The following is a 19,137-nucleotide window of genomic DNA, read 5'->3' on the forward strand; positions in this document are numbered from 1 at the left end:
TATAATAAAAAATCAAATATGATATATATGATAAACTATAATTTAATATTAAATATCATGTTTGGTTTGAATTCCATCGGGGTAATATTGGAAATTTGCCTAACTAATTTGAAAAAACAAAGAGAATAACATGGTTAGCTTCACCCAAACTTCTTAAACTTTATCTTTTCCTCTACAAATTAAATACTTTAAATATCTTGCTTCTACAAATGAAGCAAACAAAGGTAGCATTATAAATATAACCTTATGATAATTCTTGGGTTAGGTGAAAAATGTAAATTACAATATTATAAATTTAGAATAATTGAAAAATTAAGCAATAAAATAAGGAGATAAATGATATTTAATTTTGAAAAAAAAAATAGGTATTTAGAAAATGAGGCAATTGGGAGGGAAAATAGTGGCATGATTGAAGGTGTGGGCAATTAGGTAAATTTGCAATGACCTTATGAATGAATGATGAGTGCTTATATACACACATTCGACCACCTCTTGTTGACCTCACCCTTTAATCAAGGAGAAATTAAAAATTAGTTTTTTCATTTTTTTTATTAATTTTATCAATTTAAACATAGGTCAGCCGGTCAGCATCAAACTCATACACAGTTACTTATCTAAAATTCTATAATATAATTATTTGATTTTTGAAAATTTAAATATTATTTTAGTCAATAAAATTAAATTGAAGTTAATTTGTTTATTCCATTCTGGAGGGTTGAAAATGGAACATCATCCTGGAGTTGAAAATAGAGTATAAATAAGGATGAACCCATTAGCATTTCACACATTCAACACAAACTTCAAACTTAGAAGCTTCATCTTCTTGTACACAGAGCTACAATGGGTGTTGTTGTAGCTCAGTTTTTGTTGGTGACCCTTTTTATTTTATGCTCCTTTGTCCATGGATATCGTGGAACCAATTGGATGAATGGTGCTCATGCTACTTTCTATGGAGGTCCTGATGCCTATGGCACATTGGGTACGTTTTCTTCTCTTTTAACTTATAACTTTACTCTATAATCTTTAACTATCGTGTCTCGTTAAGATATACGTTATCAACTAAAAGATTGGATATTTGAATCTCTCACTCATTCTCGAACGGATGAATTTTAATGTTTTTAAAAAGGTTAATTTCATAAAAAATACCTTGAACTTCGTACTTTGTCTTAAAAAAAAAAAATCGTCGCTAACTTTCGATGAAATTATTAGTATTTTTCTTTAAAAATACGCTTGTACTTTTACACGTTTCATTAATACTCTTAAATTTTTTAGAAATTAAAAAAAAAAAAAACCCTAATTTATAGATGAAAGCTTATGAATATTTGAAATATAGTACTAACCGTTACACAACGGTTATTTTTTGAATTTTTTAAAAATTAAGAATATTTTTAATTTTTTTTTTAAATTTAAGAATATGAATAATATTTTAGTATTTTAAAATTAATTTTGAAGCACTGAGTAATTTTTTACTAAAGTTAGAGCATACTATTAAAAAAATTTAGAAGTATTTTTTTATTTATTAATTTAACATTTTTTAAAATTAAATTATTATAGGTGGGGCTTGTGGATATGGCAATGTATACAGCGAGAACTATGGGATCAAAACGACGGCGTTGAGTACAGCCTTGTACGACAGTGGGCTGAGTTGTGGGGCTTGTTTTGAGGTCAAATGTGTGAGCGACCCAAAATGGTGCCTCCCCGGCTCCGTCGTAGTCACCGCCACTAACTTCTGTCCTCCGGGCGGTTGGTGCGATCCTTCACTCCGCCATTTCGATCTCTCTCAACCTGCCTTCCAAAGCATCGCTCAAACAATCGCGGGAGTCGTTCCGGTTGCTTATCGAAGGTACGTACGCGTATTGTTTAATGGATTTCTATCCCGTAGCACTGCAACGCCTGTGTCTGTTTGAGTTACTAAATCTGAGATGAACGAATGTGTAGGGTTAGATGTGCAAGAAGGGGAGGAATTAAGTTCAGAATAGACGGGAATCCTTACTTCAATTTGGTACTCGTAAGCAATGTGGGAGGCGCAGGGGATGTTCATGCTGTTTACATTAAAGGGTCTAGGACTGGTTGGAGGGCCATGATCAGAAATTGGGGTCAAAACTGGCAGAGCAACGATTATCTTGTAGGACAATCCCTCTCTTTTAGGGTCATTACCGGTGATGGTCGCTCGGTTGTGTCCTACAATGTTGCCCCTTCTGGCTGGTCTTTTGGACAAACCTTTTACGGCAAACAGTTCACTTAGACTTGGAATTCGTCGATTTCTATCATTTCATCGTATTAGTTGTGTAGATTTCTTAGAAGGAAAGCTTTGGATATGAACAAAATCAATGTATTTTCATCTTCTTGTGAAGTATCTGTATGTTCTCAACTGATATGTTCATCTAAATAGAAGGGATAGCCACCCATTATGCCCCACTTTGTAGGGAAGATATTAGTTTCTATCATGGGCTAAAAGCTGGCCTACACCATTTGTTCTTCAACCAACTGAAACAAAGATTTAGATTTATGGATATGGCAATGGACCCTGAGATAAAAGATAAGGCTCTTTTGTTCCTATTGGCTAATCCAAAAGTTCATAATTTCATCTTAGCCATCTGATCATTCTTATGTATCATGCTTTCTAAGCTTTGATTTCCACAACAAATGAACACCATAAACTTGAATGAAAATTGCACTTCTTGAACTCAAACCCAAAGCCAGGCTTTCAAGACCAGTTTCCTGAGGGAAAAATGTCAATTGTCATGATCCAGGCTTCGGCTGCTGTATTCCGGCCAAGCGCGTCAAGATCAAGGTTCCTTTCGGGGTCGTCGGGAAAGTTTAACAGAGCTTTGTCTGTTAAGCCAACAACTTCTTCAGTTCCCAGTTCTTTCAAAGTTGAGGCCAAGAAAGGAGAGTGGCTCCCAGGTTTGCCATCCCCAGTTTACCTTGATGGCAGGTATTTGATTATATGATATCAAACACGAGATTTGGAAATTGAGATTTGAATTTAACAAATTTGGAAAACTTTCTGTTTGCAGTCTTCCAGGTGACAATGGTTTTGATCCTCTGGGACTTGCAGAGGACCCTGAAAACTTGAGGTGGTATGTGCAAGCAGAGCTTGTGAACGGGCGATGGGCAATGCTTGGAGTTGCAGGTATGCTATTGCCTGAAGTCTTCACAAGTTATGGAATCATCAACGTACCAAAATGGTACGATGCTGGGAAAGCCGAGTATTTTGCATCGTCGTCGACTCTCTTTGTGATCGAGTTCATTCTGTTCCACTATGTGGAAATCAGAAGATGGCAAGACATAAAGAACCCAGGAAGTGTAAACCAAGATCCCATTTTCAAGCAATACAGCTTGCCACCAAATGATGTTGGGTATCCAGGGGGAATTTTCAACCCACTCAACTTTGAACCAACTCTTGAAGCCAAGGAAAAGGAGATTGCTAATGGTAAATAGAACAAACTAGCTAATCAAATTGCTCAATTACATGTCTAATGATGAAACTAATCAAGTTTTGATCATCTACAGGAAGATTGGCAATGTTAGCATTCTTGGGATTCATCATTCAACACAATGTGACTGGAAAAGGTCCATTTGACAACTTCTTGCAGCACATTTCAGATCCATGGCACAACACTATTGTCCAAACACTAAGGGGATAGGATAATAAAATCTAGGCAAGAATATGTAAACTATGTGATTGTAGACATGGGAATATCAGTGTACAGGATTGTTATTGTACCGACTTCTTTAAATTTCTCGAAACTCGATATAAAAAATAAGAAATTTGCTTCCATGTTTTACAATAGCTCAATGTACAGCTAAGGAAACCAGAAAACCCAAATAACCCAAATATGTTACAGCTCTTTCATGAGGAGGTTAAAAAACAAAAATCTAATCTAAAAATGTACCTCTGATCTCGTATATCTTGTATTTACAAGTCGAGGATACCGGTTAACGACAAAACGAGGAGCAGAAGATCATTCTGATCCCAATATATACCAAACAATTTCGTCTGGGAGATGGATGCCATTGCAACAAAAATGTTGACTACATCAATCAAGATGAACAATTCTTCAATCTGTAACCCCTCCAATTCCTGGTGAAATTTGTAGGAATCAATTTGGTTGCTGCAAGAGACGACGAGATCATTAAATATCGAAGTTACAAACGAGACAAGCAAAAACATTGACTATTCTGAATCGCAATATGCATTGTTTTGGTGCATTGGCATATGAATAGCTTTGAACTAATTAAGCAAAGGGATTGAGTTATACATGAAGTTTAAGAGGAAGGAGTTGAAAGAGAACGTACATGGTGGTACGCATTGCTTTGATACATTGGAATGCTACAAGGCCCTGGTATAGAAGCCCAAGGATGCTGGTCATCACCATATAGAGCTCTAGAGAGCTCCAACTTGCCATTTAGTTGATTATTTATGCAATTTGCATGTAAGTTCATCTCCATCTCAAGATTCAGTTTCTTGTCATCTTGGAAGTTGGAAACATCACACGTAGGGTATGGATATTGGTCACCAAGTTGCAGAGTTGAGCAAGAGGTTCCACTTAGTTCATTTAAGCCCCCATCACCTTGTGGCATGCTATCAACTTGACCAGAGATTCCTGCTTCAAGTTGCTTCCCAGGGTTGAAGAAACTAGGAAAGCTCGAAAACGATGTAGCCATGGAGCATTCAACATCACTGCAGACATTCCCCACAAAGAGAATTTGTAAACAGAGGACTATTTTATCTTGTCACCTTATAAACATTAAGTATATTGATTATAAAATCTGGTTTCGAGTTCAGGAATACGACTGCATGAATAAAAAATGTAAAGCCAGACATTCGAAAAAACGAGTCTCGTTCATTGCAGGCTCACCCTGGTTGCAGAAAGCTAGGCTCATTTGGTAAAGCAATCTGTTGACTGCAATAGTTGGGAAGCCATAAGAGGGGTTGAGTGCCTTGCATTTCGTCCATCATCAAAGGTAAGGACATCCCACCACCCGGATACTGTGGAAAATAGAAATATATTGAGATCAAGATATTCACAACATAAGCATCCTAGCAAAAATGGGTATGAAAGGTTCTGCTCTTACCTGGCAAGTGAAGTCTTGTGAGAGTATTTGGTGTCTTCTTACGTTTTCCTGCCAAATTTCAGAGCCTGTTAAGTGCCACTACCAATTTCTTCACATAAAAAACATAGAATCTTGAGAAGAATAGGTAACATGGAAGATCATATCCTCTGCCCTCAATAAATACAGCATAAAATAACTTAAGATCTCCCAGAAAACACTACATCAGACCAAACCGATGCAAGAATCATGCACCAATGANAGCATAAAATAACTTAAGATCTCCCAGAAAACACTACATCAGATCAAACCGATGCAAGAATCATGCACCAATGTGTTTTGATATAAGTATCAATCCAAAAGATAGACCAGAGGCATAAAATCATGGATAGAACAATTATTTTGATATATGCAGCTAAAACACACGTAACGTACCTTGTGTAGACGCATTTGATTTAGGGACTCCCTTGCTAGATCTTCCATCTTTTGGAGATGTTCTATATTGTTGGTATTANCCTTGCTAGATCTTCCATCTTTTGGAGATGTTCTATATTGTTGATATTATCAAGATTCCTCCAATAGCTGAAGGGACAAGAGCAAGACTAGAATATCAACATGCAAACAGAATGGATAAGAGCAACACTAGAATATCAACATGCAAACAGAATGATATCCATGCCTGATACTAAACATGCATATGATCATGCCTATAGCAATAGCTCAGCAAGCAACTTAGGCTTCTTATGGCTCACGTTGATAACTCACGAACTTGTGGTTTCAGATTTTATCACTTACAAGTTCGTCTAATTCCACTATTTTTCAACCAGATTAGATATATTATTCATAGTCTTTTTCATACTTAAAGGTGATTTCTACTGCACATCTGCAAAAAGAGAACAATACAATCTAATCTGCAAGGCAAAACTAAGAAAAGGCTGTATACATTAAAAACAAAAGCTCCAAAGGTGCACCTCAGTCTCTTATGTGAATCAGCAATCTGATCTCGCAATATGCTAACTTCATTGGTCAATTCCTGCTGATAAATTATATAAACTTAGCAAAATGCACAAAACTAATCTCATGTTATGAAAAGCAATGATAACAAAAGCTTGGTACCTCAGAATCTTGAGAGCTGCGAGATATTGCAGGAAAGAAGAAGAAAAAAAACAGTACAAAACATCAATTGTAGAAGTATTGAAATTTGGACAAAACAGTACAACATACATTTGAGGGATATAGACAAATACCTTGAACCCACAAAATCTTTTATGTTTACGTCATGGTCTAACTTCTTAAACGTTTTCTTCAGCGCCTAGATGCTCAAATAGAACATGGAAACAAATAAGTACAACAAAAGCAAGCAGAAAAAGAAAAGGGTCACGCAGAGACTTACTTCAAGGCTTTCGAGTTTCCTGTTCCAAAGAAAGAAGATTGAATATATTAGCCATCTCTGCTACCGCATTGCAGAAAAAGTTAGCAAAGGAATTGATTCATAATCACTAGGGACAGGTTCTTATACCTTTTTGCCCTCTCCTGTGGAGTCAATTGAGAAAACTTTGTAATGACCTCCTCAATGTTGCTGAAAAATTAAAGATCCACGTTGAGCATAAGACAGAAATTGATTGGTTATCCTTTCGGAACTTTAATGTGTCGTGTGGTTCTAATTCTCCTCAACATAAGAACAAACATGAACACTCGGGTATAAACACTTTCACAACTAATATTAGGCATCATAGGGTCATAGGAATTCCAAAAAAACAAGTCAATTTCTTCCTTGGATGAATTAATTTTTTCCATATCCCAGATACAATACAAAGATACCATAAATTACAGATAACTAACAACACAAATTGAAGGTCCCTGAAAGAAAATTGGCAATAGGATGATACTGATGAATCGATGATTCATGTTTTCCGAATTCCCTATAACAAAACAATGTCGGTTGCAAAAACTAGAATCACCAACATTGATATAGCGTGGAAGATAGTACCTGCGTTCACCTTGATATAGCGTGGGCCTTCCAGTTGGTGAAAACATGAGAAGAAGGATATCAATATCGCAGAGTATAGCAAGTTCCCGAGCTTTCTTCAAAATCCCATGCCTTCTCTTAGAGTAAGTCACTTGCCTGCTACCGGTACTCTCCAATTTCTTTATTTTGAGCTTAACCCTTCCCATTATAAGGAAAAATAAGAAAGAAAAAGATCGTAATGAAATCAAAAAAACCGTATCTCTATCCACCGTATTAAACTCGTCCAGCTCGTTGTAGCATAGTTGAAAGAACCGGCACTGAAGAAGAAGAAGGAGAAGAAGAAGATAAAGCGAGTATTAAGGATATAGTTGCGAAAGTAGAGCTGAAAATCCGAGGGATTAAGAGGGCGTTAATGTTCTGTTGACAATCATTAACGAGGCGATAGAAATAACCCAGAAGGATGAAAACCGATCGCGGCGAGGAAGAGAAGGAATTGGGGATGAAGATTTAGAAGGGAAATGCATAAAAAAGAGAGACCCAAGTGGGGAAATTGAAAAAGAAAGTAATGGGGATGAAGAATTAAGAAGGGGAATGCGGAAAAAGAAGGAAAAAAAGGAGAACCCAAGTGAGGGAAAGGGAATTGGAAGTGAAGGGAGAGCAGTGAAAGAAGGAAATTGAATCGCAGTGAATGAAGAAGAAGACGAAGACGAAGAAGAAGAAGAAGAAGAAGAAGAAGAAGAAGAAGAAGAAGAAGAAGAAGAAGAGGGAGGAAGGGAAGTTAGAAGGGGATGATGAAGCAAAGGAAAGGAGAATGGCGGGCAGCAAAACAGGTAAGGAAGGTAAGGAGCGAAGGCGGAGGCAGAGGCAGAGGCAAGTGCATGATGCGATGCAATGCTGTGCGTGGAAGGATCGCACCAAAGGTCAGCCTAAGATTTCGGCTGTGAAAATTAGCGGAACCAATCAGCAAGAAATCGTTTGGTCGATTCAGCAATGGCGTTATCAATGATATACTCGTTTTTCACTTGCAACCCGCAACCCCAACGCCAACCCCCCCCCTTCCTTTCTCTTTCCAAATTCCTTTCTCAACAAGATAATATATTCACATTCTTGTTATTATTAAAAATCAAATCAAATCAAATCAATTACTAATCTTTTTAAATAAAAATTTAACCTAGATTACATTCAATCTTTATATGTACCAATAATTTAACTAGACTCATTAGAGAAAATCATTTTTTTTAATAAAAACTTAATACAATTAAAGATGTATAATGTGCGGTTCAATCCAATTTTGAATACATTTATTTTGATTTTTGAATTGAACCGACAAGTTCAAATACGTTGGTTCTAATTATTAAAAAACATTTTTATTGAGTCGAAACATATCTTTTATTAAATATCCTTTTAAGTTTATAACCCCATCCTAACTACCTTCATTTTATGCAAACATAATCTAATTTTATATAAAACAAAATAAATACATTCTAAACGTAATCTAATTATCAATTTGAACGCAATTCAATTAGTTAAATTACTAAATCATCCATAAAAAGTCAAGAATTCGAAAGTCCTCACACCCATAAAAAACAATTGTTGGCAGAGAAAAAAGGAATTACAGCTGATCTCATATCACTTTCAAATAACATCTGAAGGGGCAATGATTGATATGTATGTATAACTACTATCACACAACAAAAATATATTTATTCTTTTCACTGCAGCCAGACTCAAATAGAGCCATAAATCTTTTTAGTCAAGCCAAACTTTAAGGATAGACAACCCTCGCGGTTAGTATTTGAGACACCAAAATTAGTCTGGAAACAGAGGTCTAGAGCCAAAGGCCTTTTTGCAGGAAGAGGCAAAACCACCATCTGGACCATCTACAATATGCCTCGAGGTTTGCTAACAGTGCACTGTGACTAGAATTAGGCAGTGGGCATGCTATGCTAATTCAATCTCAACATCAAGAACAAGAATATTCCCCGCCTAAAGAATAAATGAGGGGTATATGGTATATAATCATACCATGATTATTTTATAAATTACTTATCATAATGCTATGCCCAAGACCTTCTCGAGCTTATTACCCTGTGATACACAACCTGCAGCTGTTTCCAACTCTTGCTCTGTCAGCACCTTAGTTGTGGGACTACAGTTTCCAGTCGAAGAATATTCACATTCTTCTAATTGCTTTAAACTCGTGCCAAACTGAGTTTCGATTGCTTCTGTTGTTTTATCAATAAATACCTGTCTTGGCATGTAGTCCTTCAAGCTACATATAAAATCCAAATGGCTCCTTGCCTGAATAGAAATTTTAAGCACATATAAATGTTAGTAAGCTTGAATGTTTGCATTTTGTGCAAATATATACTTTTTTTTCTTTCAGAATTAGCACAAATATAATTCAGAAAACCAAAGGCATTAAAAAAGGATCTCTGTCAGTATTGAACACATTGTTGCTTCATCCATACATTCATTTACCAAATTAGGGCAGCATCTGTGTTNAAGGCATTAAAAAAGGATCTCTGTCAGTATTGAACACATTGTTACTTCATCCATACATTCATTTGCCAAATTAGGGCAGCATCTGTGTATAACATTATTAACCATGTCAAAATATCAAATAATAAATGAATGTCATGTTAATATGCGTTTTAATTTTCAACTTGCTCCAATCTATATTGCCACTAGGGTGATGGTCCGAGGGACCCAAACAAATCAACCAAAATGACTAGGGTAAGGTTACAAGCTTCATTAGAGATCTCGGAAAGATGGTAGAAAGACTTGGGATCATGGTTTTCTTCTAAAGTTAGTTTGGGTTGCACAATATCTGTGAGTATCTAAATGAGCTTGTATGCATCTTGACTAATCTTATAGGACAACCGTCTGACCACTACTACCTTTGATTGCCAAAGAAACTCTTAGGATATTTAGTTACGTGGCCATGATGGTTTGAACTCATTTACATCGGCCTTAATTGATCATAGGGCCAAATCATATTGGTTACCAAATAACTCTATTATAAGGTTTATTTCCCTTTACAACTTATAGAAAATAATTGCTTCAAGTCTTTAGAATATCCGAGTTGTTTTTCATAAAATAAAATAGCATGTTGAACTATTTGTTATATTAAATTCAGGTTCAGGGTGTGAAACTAGGTCACTGAATCCTTAAATGCTATCTTTTTCATTATCCCAACATGGTTTTGAAGAAATGCATTTTGACAGCCTTGGAGTGAAAAGCTACACGGTCTACCATCACTGCAACGGCTGTCAAACGACATTGCTTTAGGTGAGCTTACTAACCATTCACACAGAACATACAGCTACTTAGCCAATGTGTGACTGGCTAATTAGCCACCGCTCTATCATTTTCAAAGTTCTTTCACACGTTTTTTTTAAAAGATGAATAGCCATAACAAGTTCAATCAAACTAGTATAAGGTTCATGTTGGGTTGGGCACCACCTAACTTGGGTCTCATTATGGTTGGACAAATATGCTAACTCAACATTTGGATTGAGTCCCAAACATTTTTAACTCAACCCAAGACGTGGATATTCCTAATTGCAACCTCAAGATGATCTTAGGAGACCTAGATATGGCAATTATCAAGGAAGTTCACAATAATATCAAAGGTCATAGCTTAATATTTTGGATGAACTAACGGGGAGATAATATGATTAATAAGAATAAAAAAGAGAATTAAATATTTTTCTTGGACCTGTTAAATATACTTGCATCTTGAATTGCTATAGTGTGGCTCAGAATTGGAAAAACGAGTATATAAAATATGCAACCAGTTTGGAAAGAAAAAAAAATGCAATGAACAATAAAGTATACCTCACGGTAATCAGGAACCCGTTTTGGATGTCTCAGATATGCCATATTCCTAACCTCATAGTCCCACAGAAAAGATGTATGGTGGATCCACCGGCTTTTAGTAATGGACTGAGCATTTCCACCAAACTTACGGTTACCAAAGACATAATCTATATCCAGAAAAAAACAATAGTCAACGTCCAAACGTTTAATCTTATACATAACTGAACGCACGCAGAGTTATATGAATAAGTTGAGATGGCGTCTATTCTAAAGAGTTCAATCTACCTACCATTTTCCCGAAGATGAAAATCAGTTCCTTGGAATACTTTATTATATAATAGACCACTCCAGGACATGATAGGTTGAGGAAACGGTTTTAGTCCGGCTACGGCATCTTTATTACATATGAAGGTGACAAACACTGTGTTGTGATCAACAATAACAGTTCCACCCCCAGTGAACCTTCTGATGACTGGAATTTGATCTCCTAACACAGATTTGATGTCAAGGAGCTCATCAGGTTTCCTGTGCAGATTTCAATAATCTTCAGAATGAATTAACTAATGCACAAATCAAATAGAAGAGAGCAGAAGACCCTGAAGTTGGGGTACCGACTGTTCAGTACTAAACACAACCATCCAAATTGCTAGTNCTGTTCAGTACTAAACACAACCATCCAAATTGCTAGTCAAGTATACTATCACAAATTTGCTCCTAATCCATGTAAAAGCAGACTTCNGTCAAGTATACTATCACAAATTTGCTCCTAATCCATGTAAAAGAGACTTTATTACTTATTACATAAAAGTTCAATTAGTTTCTCTCTACCTGAACAATACAGCCAGTTCAAGGAATTGAAAGAGCAACTCTTCTACATTCAGAAAAGTTCACAAAGATGGCATTTTGCTTATAAAAACAAACTTTCCAATGATTTGGCAAAAGGATACAACAAAGTTCTAACCATGCACCTTCAAAAGGTAAGTACGAAATGATACCCAATTTGTGCGGACCATAAAGAGGCGTATTGAAAAGAAAAAAAATTTAGAGAGGGAACACCAAAATGAAAATGAAACTTGGTTAAATTGTAAACCGCATTCCAACTTGTAGTGACAGTGTATTATTTCGAAATAGAAGTGCATGTAAAGTAAGTACCCAGAAACGCCCATCACAATAGCTGGATTGTCTGTTCCGTCATTTATGATACACCAATTATCTGATGAGTTTCGAAGTAGGCGCTCTTCCAATTGTAGTTGCCGCAGAATAGGAAAGCCTTTCAATCTCACAAGATTGATCAAAGGATGCCCAATGTTTCTTGTTTGATAGATCGTCATTGGAAAGCCAAATACTTAATAGTCACGTCCCTTTTCTTCTCCTACTAGCAAAACTCCCTGCATCACAACGAAGCATGTGCATCAAAAGGTTAAAGACTTCTGTTTGCATTTATATCTTCTACAAGTCAAGTTCAAAATGTATTATATAAGAACCACATTATGAAATGAACGTGGAAGGCAATACACACTTTCCTGAAAGAAGAATACAATATTTAAAAAAAGGAACAACTTCAGAACTAATACTCACAGTGCCTTATGAAAATAAAAATGTTAGCCTAGCCATAGGATTTAACACCAGGAATTTCGTCAATCTCCCTAGAAATTCATGGATTTGCAACTGGTTTCCAGTGTGACACTTCCTTATTTTCAAGTAAATAGAAACTTGCATCATATTTATAACAAGAAACTAAAAGTTTAAATAGATTTCAGGTTATTCAAAGCTCAAGGAATCCAGGGTGAGACGATATACCAGTCAGTCACTAGATAAGCATCAGAATCAGATTGGAAAACACACCAAAATCATATTCCAAGTTAATCCACTATATCACTTCAGCCTCAGACCTGAAATTGAAAAACAAATATGATCCCAACATTGGAAGAAATGTTAAAATGGAAATCAATGTTAGCCATCTTCGATATAGCACAGAAGAACAATATAATCTGATTCTAAGCAGGTGAAGGGATTACAGAAAACGATTGGTAGGCGGCAGAGACCGAGAGTGATGTTCCCGTGAAGAATAGTGATCGGAGAGCAAAGAAAATCAATGCGACGACGGAATTCAAAATCTGATTGTACAGAAGAGAACGAAGAATGTTGTGCCCTAATTGCGAAATTGAGGGTTTTCCGGGAGGGGAAGAAGATGAAAGCTGTGGGTTCCTTGAGAATTCAGACCAGGTTTGTTGAAGTCCATGGATTTCAACTCTACCAGTACCCCCGCTCGACATCTTCTCCTCCTCTTCCCATCTCCAACTAAATGTTAATTCAACTTTTACATACATCCCACAACTTATATTCAAAACAAAATAATATTTCATTGTTAGTTCAAATCAATTAATATATATATATATATATATATATATATATATTGTCGTTGTTGTCGTTGTCGTTGATCTCTCCACTGCCCATGACGTTTGGCTTGCATTGGAGATTACGTTCAATCATCATTCTAAAGCTCATGCAAGGATGACTTGTAGCTGATGAAACGTGACACCAAATGTGTTGCTATGTATGCCCGTACTTTCAAAATAATTTATTACTAGTTTTATGCCATTGGCGGACTCTCGTTGAGGACATTGATAAAGTGTACTGGTTTCTTTATTCTCTAAACACCGATTTTTTAATCTTTTCTACTTCTCATATGGCTTTTACCCTTCTCCCCTACTTTGCAGATTTAGTCTTCAAAACTAAAAGTTTGAACTTGTTCGAGCAATCTCTTGAGTTTTCTGACTCTATTTTTGTGGTATAACAAAACCCCACTAATTGCGCCTGCACCCATGGAAGTCACCTTGCTTCCCGTACCAATTAGCAAAGTCATTCTCTTTCCCATGACATTAACTCTTCTAACCGAAGACAAACCCACTCAGGTCAGGGTCGTCGATCACCTCGCTACCAAATATGCCGCATGGAGGGCCATTATACTGACCGCTGTAATCAATGATACGCTCGGACTGACTCTGCTCATGCTCACATTGCTGAAGCTTTTAACAGCTCATGTTTTATTGCTAACAGATTCGAGACTACTGATTGGTTTTTAGACAGAACTTCAAACTCCGATCTAAGATCAATTCAAAAATTAGATAAGAATTTTGTAATGGCAGGGAAAGGTATCTTAATTTCCACACACTGTCCCACTCACCCTTCGACCAACCCATTTTTCACATTTCTTTTAATTCTTCTATTTTTTAATCATTATATTAAGAATTTGACTTTCAAAGNTAGAACATGTTCAAATTATATATAGGAAAAATTGAGGTAGTGGAATTATGAGACCATCCATAATTAATTAAAATATTAAAAAAAATTGGTAAAAGCCTTCGAGTTTGAGTCAATTTTAACATCAATTGAATTTAAATAATTCCACTACCCATATGGTAAGTCACGCGGTTTTGATGAATCTGGTTCGTGCAATTTATGATTGATATTTAATAAGAGCGATAATTCAAACAATTAAGTTATGATTTAAAAAAATGTTCACGAATATTCTTACAAGAGAATGAAATCGACAGATTTAATTTAAATTTTGTAGCGGAAAACAAATAATGCATAAGGCCGTAATTATGAGACACTTTTGTAATCAACATCGACATGATGATTCCAAAACATTCCTAATTCCGATGGCATCTAAGAAAAACACACCACAACTTTGCTGGTATTGTTAGGTACATAAATCAACTTTTACATACATCCCACAACTTATATTCAAAACAAAATAATATTTCATTGTTAGTTCAAATCAATATATATATATATATATATATATATATATATATTGTCGTTGTTGTCGTTGTCGTTGATCTCTCCACTGCCCATGACGTTTGGCTTGCATTGGAGATTACGTTCAATCATCATTCTAAAGCTCATGCAAGGATGACTTGTAGCTGATGAAACGTGACACCAAATGTGTTGCTATGTATGCCCGTACTTTCAAAATAATTTATTACTAGTTTTATGCCATTGGCGGACTCTCGTTGAGGACATTGATAAAGTGTACTGGTTTCTTTATTCTCTAAACACCGATTTTTTAATCTTTTCTACTTCTCATATGGCTTTTACCCTTCTCCCCTACTTTGCAGATTTAGTCTTCAAAACTAAAAGTTTGAACTTGTTCGAGCAATCTCTTGAGTTTTCTGACTCTATTTTTGTGGTATAACAAAACCCCACTAATTGCGCCTGCACCCATGGAAGTCACCTTGCTTCCCGTACCAATTAGCAAAGTCATTCTCTTTCCCATGACATTAACTCTTCTAACCGAAGACAAACCCACTCAGGTCAGGGTCGTCGATCACCTCGCTACCAAATATGCCGCATGGAGGGCCATTATACTGACCGCTGTAATCAATGATACGCTCGGACTGACTCTGCTCATGCTCACATTGCTGAAGCTTTTAACAGCTCATGTTTTATTGCTAACAGATTCGAGACTACTGATTGGTTTTTAGACAGAACTTCAAACTCCGATCTAAGATCAATTCAAAAATTAGATAAGAATTTTGTAATGGCAGGGAAAGGTATCTTAATTTCCACACACTGTCCCACTCACCCTTCGACCAACCCATTTTTCACATTTCTTTTAATTCTTCTATTTTTTAATCATTATATTAAGAATTTGACTTTCAAAGTCAACCCGATAAACCTTTTTTTATTCTCTAAATTTTGAGGGTTTAGGTATCAAAATATTGAGCGCATTCAAATAGAGAATAAATAAAGTTTATAATATCTATCAAGAAATATATGCGACTCGATCTTAATTTTAAGTGAGTTTTGAACTCTTTTATGTGCGAGCTTATCTTTTGATTTGAATGAGTGAAAATGACTTTTGCAGTCGATTCAACCATTACGAGAACTTGATCAAATAAGAAGCTAAACATATATTCTTACGAGATAGAAATTCATTTATTCCCACAGAGCAAGTAAACCTAATAAGACCATTGGTTGAACTAAAAGATCATCCAACACATCTCTTCTCTAGAGAAAGAGAATTCGTTTCTTCTTTACCTAGCCGATTATCTTTCTAGAGACTCCCGTAAACTTGGGTCCTATGTTCAACCTAGTAGCCTCTTTTAGACAACTTGTTCAACAAGTGAACGTAACATAAATGCCTAACAATTCCCTCAAAATCTGAAGGGTTATCTTATAAGGAGGTGGAAACTTGTCTCTAGTAGTTACGTTTTTTAATTTTGAAGGGAAGCCGAGAAAGAAAAGTTCAAAGAGAACAATATCTGATAGTGATGGACGATATCCACGAATTAAAAGATTAGAGATCAAAATAAATCGGATAAAGTCGCAAAAGGTAGAAAGCAAAAGCAAGAGACAAAGTCCAAAAAGGATACATGGCACTATATGCATTTGGGACCCATTTGAACAGCTAGCTAATCTTTTTATACAATAAAATTGTGGCCAACATTTGCCTCTACCCTTCTAAATATCTCACTCTTTTTCTCCCTTTGCCATAATTCATTAGGCATCTTTCATTCTCTGTCTAAACAGACTCGTGTGCTAACTTTTCCCCCCCACCCCCTGGCATTTATAGTCTCTGCCTTACTTTCTTTTCAACTAAAACCATTTCAAATCCCACTTTTTCTCGTTTCCACACCAGTACGATATCGTTCACTTTCAACTCAAAACCATACGATTTCACCGTTTAAAACTACAATTACGGGTCGTCTCGTATTACATCATAGCAGGCAGCCCTTGAACTTGTTAAATGAGAAGCGTTGGATGTAAGAAGAACATGAAAAAGTAGTCCAAGAGAAAAGCTTAAACTGTCTGCAGCTGCTGCTTTTTGAAGCTTATCCTGTTACAGCTGTTGGGATAAGAACTTTTGGAGGTTTGGAGCTACATAAAGCCACACACTAGAATCGCCTTTTGTTGCTTATAATTGCTTTTTGAGCCTTTTTGACATTAAATTTTTTAGCTTTTAGGAAGATACTCTCTGCAGTGACAAGTGTGGCTGTCTGAGGTTATGATCAACTCATAAAAATGCACTCAAACACAGAAAAAAGATAACTTTTTTTAAGGCAATAACAGCAACAAACATAAACAACAAATTCTTCTTTTGCTTCTGCAATCTATGTCAGTATTTTACATATCTATATTTACATTACAACGTGAATAACAACAAGCTCAGCAATCAGCGTGGCTAGGTAAATCAGGCAAATAATGTAATATAAACTGCATTTCTTAATACTAGATTGGCTCATCACAGCTAAGGTTAGCCAATTCTAACTCCCTCTGAATCAAGGTGGACGACGACGACGCTCAAGAGCTCTCGTGGAAGACGAGTGATCTCGACAAGGCTGCCGGGTTGGCCTGTAAGACTGAGGAGGTTTCAGCAATATGAGGCTTCTCATGGCCCTTGGGTTGGAAGGTTTTGAACAGATTTTTTCCTCCGGTGATTGATTCATTCTTTATACCAAGTGTTGCCCATATGGAACTTTTAGCTGCCTCACTTGGGTCATCAATCCTTAATGTTTTTGGGGTCAAAACATATCCATTTCTCTGCTTTAAACCCTCCTCTTTACTTGAAATCCCTTCTTCTTTGGCTATTTCGTTGTCTCTTTGATGTTTTCCCAGTGTTGAAGAAGCTTTCGTGTCAGAACAGAGAGATTTCTCTGCAGAGGAAGCTTGTGGCGAAAACCATGTCGTGTTCCATGGTCCTGGAGCTCCACAGTTCCACGCAGCTGCTGGAACAAACGTTAAGGAGGGAAATCCTGGTGGGCAAAAGGCTGGTGGAGGAACGGATGAATTCCAAACAAAAGGCCATGGGACACCAGAAAGACATGAAATTTGAGATGGGAAGCCATTGATTTTCTGTGTATGAGATTCTGATGAACTTTGAACTGCCATAGATGACAAATTCGAGCTTTTATCACACACTTCAGATCCTTTTTCTTCAAACTTTTTCACCCCATTACTCAAAACTCTGTTTTCCGCAAGGTTCAAAACAGAGCGCACCATGGTGTCAGAATTCTGTGACTCCATATTGAAACTCAGGACTCTACCATTGTTGCAGATGAATTTTGGTTTGTCGGTTCCATTTGGAGGCTCGATTCGAGCAGCATCAAGAGCCTCAGAGATTGTGATGTGACGGTAATAAGAAGCAGAGTTTTTACTCTTACGACGACCAGCTCCGACCGGCACGTTCCTCATGGTGCCGCCGGCGGTCCAGTATCTTTGACAAGCTTTACAAAAATGGCGAGGTTGATTGACATTATAATTATTGTAGTAACAGAACTTGGTCTCCATACTCTTGCATCGAGGACATGGAAGCAATTTATCCGGCTTCTTCAGGGTTTTCTCTGAATTGGAGTTTTCACTTTCTGGTTTTCCATTACTGGGGTTCGCAGCTTCTTCTTCATCAATAGACGGCGTTTTGGGATTCACGCTAACTTCCTCCCCTGCGTCTAGATTTATCGAATCATCTGAATCATCAACAGTTTTCTCATCATCATCATCATCTACCGTTGATTCCTGAAATCCAGAAACATAGACAAAATTTTATGATCCATAAAAAATGAAGAAATTAAACCAATCCAGTTACTGTTTGGTTCATCGTTGAAAACCCAATTGAGATAGAACAAAGGTTAACATTTGAGAAAAACCCTTTTTCCCTTTCGAGTAAATTAGTAACTTTTTTCTGTCAATGATTGGAAAACTGATTGAGAAAAAAACAGAGGAAGAGAAGAATTCAGCATAGGCCAAAAAGTTGAATTTTCCCCAAAAGGAAATGATCAGTTCCTAACAGTATAACCAAAGAAAAACATGATAGAATGAAAAAAGAAAGACTCAAAGGATTCATGAACAACCAAAAAGTTAAAGCAGAGGAAGAAAAAAAGAGGGTTTTTTTTTTTTTTTTGAGAAGCACAGAGGAAGCAGAAACGGAAGTGAAAAAGTAAGAACGACCCAAAATTTGTATACCCATTTGGTGAAGTGGGTAGGAGTTGGATTAAAATATAAGAGAAGAGCCATGGAAGTTTACGGCGTCCTGTGTGTGTAGGGCAACCCTGTACCTTTCCGGGTGGTGTATCTTTGTCAGAAGGGGAGTCGTGGGCGTGGGAATGAATCGGCGGTGGCTCTCCGTCGTCGGAAAGTGGGATTTTGCGGCCGAAAAGCGTAAAGGAAGGGTCCTTGGAAGAATCGAACATGATTGGTTTGAGGAGGAGGAAGAAGAAGAAGAAGAAGAAGGAGAAGAGTTGGAAGTTGAAGGAAAGAAGGGATTTTTGGGAGTGTTAAGAGGG

General features: G+C 36.7%; 5 protein-coding genes across 8 annotated transcripts; 2 read left to right on the top strand and 3 right to left on the bottom strand.

Moving 5' to 3' along the window:
- The first annotated feature begins 820 nt into the window (after positions 1-820).
- On the top strand, positions 821-2,418 carry LOC111788667 (expansin-A1-like). The gene is made up of 3 exons (XM_023669096.1): positions 821-979; positions 1,555-1,843; positions 1,939-2,418. Exons 1-3 carry the CDS (start codon positions 841-843, stop codon positions 2,243-2,245), a joined length of 735 nt encoding a protein of 244 aa, XP_023524864.1. The 5' UTR covers positions 821-840; the 3' UTR covers positions 2,246-2,418.
- A 179-nt stretch (positions 2,419-2,597) lies between these two features.
- Positions 2,598-3,784, top strand: LOC111788666 (chlorophyll a-b binding protein P4, chloroplastic-like). The gene is made up of 3 exons (XM_023669095.1): positions 2,598-2,938; positions 3,021-3,436; positions 3,517-3,784. Exons 1-3 carry the CDS (start codon positions 2,733-2,735, stop codon positions 3,648-3,650), a joined length of 756 nt encoding a protein of 251 aa, XP_023524863.1. The 5' UTR covers positions 2,598-2,732; the 3' UTR covers positions 3,651-3,784.
- LOC111788665 (agamous-like MADS-box protein AGL65) lies at positions 3,735-7,756 on the bottom strand. 3 transcript variants are annotated; one of them, XM_023669094.1, is made up of 12 exons: positions 7,049-7,756; positions 6,578-6,637; positions 6,452-6,470; positions 6,306-6,370; positions 6,175-6,190; positions 6,030-6,091; positions 5,603-5,640; positions 5,494-5,552; positions 5,083-5,130; positions 4,866-4,996; positions 4,303-4,687; positions 3,735-4,118 (listed from the first exon to the last, which is right to left on the bottom strand). In XM_023669094.1, exons 1-12 carry the CDS (start codon positions 7,231-7,233, stop codon positions 4,107-4,109), a joined length of 1,080 nt encoding a protein of 359 aa, XP_023524862.1. In that variant the 5' UTR covers positions 7,234-7,756; the 3' UTR covers positions 3,735-4,106. The 3 variants fall into 3 exon arrangements, with proteins under 3 accessions (XP_023524862.1, XP_023524860.1, XP_023524859.1); XM_023669092.1 differs by having other exon boundaries at positions 5,494-5,572; positions 5,623-5,640; positions 6,030-6,094; XM_023669091.1 differs by having other exon boundaries at positions 6,030-6,094.
- Positions 7,757-8,688: 932 nt separating this feature from the next.
- LOC111789340 (lipoate-protein ligase LplJ) lies at positions 8,689-13,168 on the bottom strand. Of its 2 annotated transcripts, none has more exons than XM_023670075.1 (6): positions 12,895-13,168; positions 12,650-12,741; positions 12,002-12,237; positions 11,139-11,374; positions 10,868-11,016; positions 8,689-9,328 (listed from the first exon to the last, which is right to left on the bottom strand). In XM_023670075.1, exons 3-6 carry the CDS (start codon positions 12,178-12,180, stop codon positions 9,077-9,079), a joined length of 816 nt encoding a protein of 271 aa, XP_023525843.1. In that variant the 5' UTR covers positions 12,181-12,237; positions 12,650-12,741; positions 12,895-13,168; the 3' UTR covers positions 8,689-9,076. The 2 variants fall into 2 exon arrangements, with proteins under 2 accessions (XP_023525843.1, XP_023525841.1); XM_023670073.1 differs by having other exon boundaries at positions 12,868-13,168.
- Positions 13,169-16,892: 3,724 nt separating this feature from the next.
- On the bottom strand, positions 16,893-19,137 carry LOC111787727 (cyclic dof factor 3-like). The gene is made up of 2 exons (XM_023667763.1): positions 18,910-19,137; positions 16,893-18,370 (listed from the first exon to the last, which is right to left on the bottom strand). The coding sequence occupies exons 1-2, from the start codon at positions 19,042-19,044 to the stop codon at positions 17,159-17,161; spliced, it is 1,347 nt and encodes a 448-aa protein (XP_023523531.1). The 5' UTR covers positions 19,045-19,137; the 3' UTR covers positions 16,893-17,158.

Source organism: Cucurbita pepo, chromosome LG02 (genome assembly GCF_002806865.2).
Source record: "Cucurbita pepo subsp. pepo cultivar mu-cu-16 chromosome LG02, ASM280686v2, whole genome shotgun sequence".
Taxonomy (NCBI): Eukaryota; Viridiplantae; Streptophyta; class Magnoliopsida; order Cucurbitales; family Cucurbitaceae; genus Cucurbita; species Cucurbita pepo.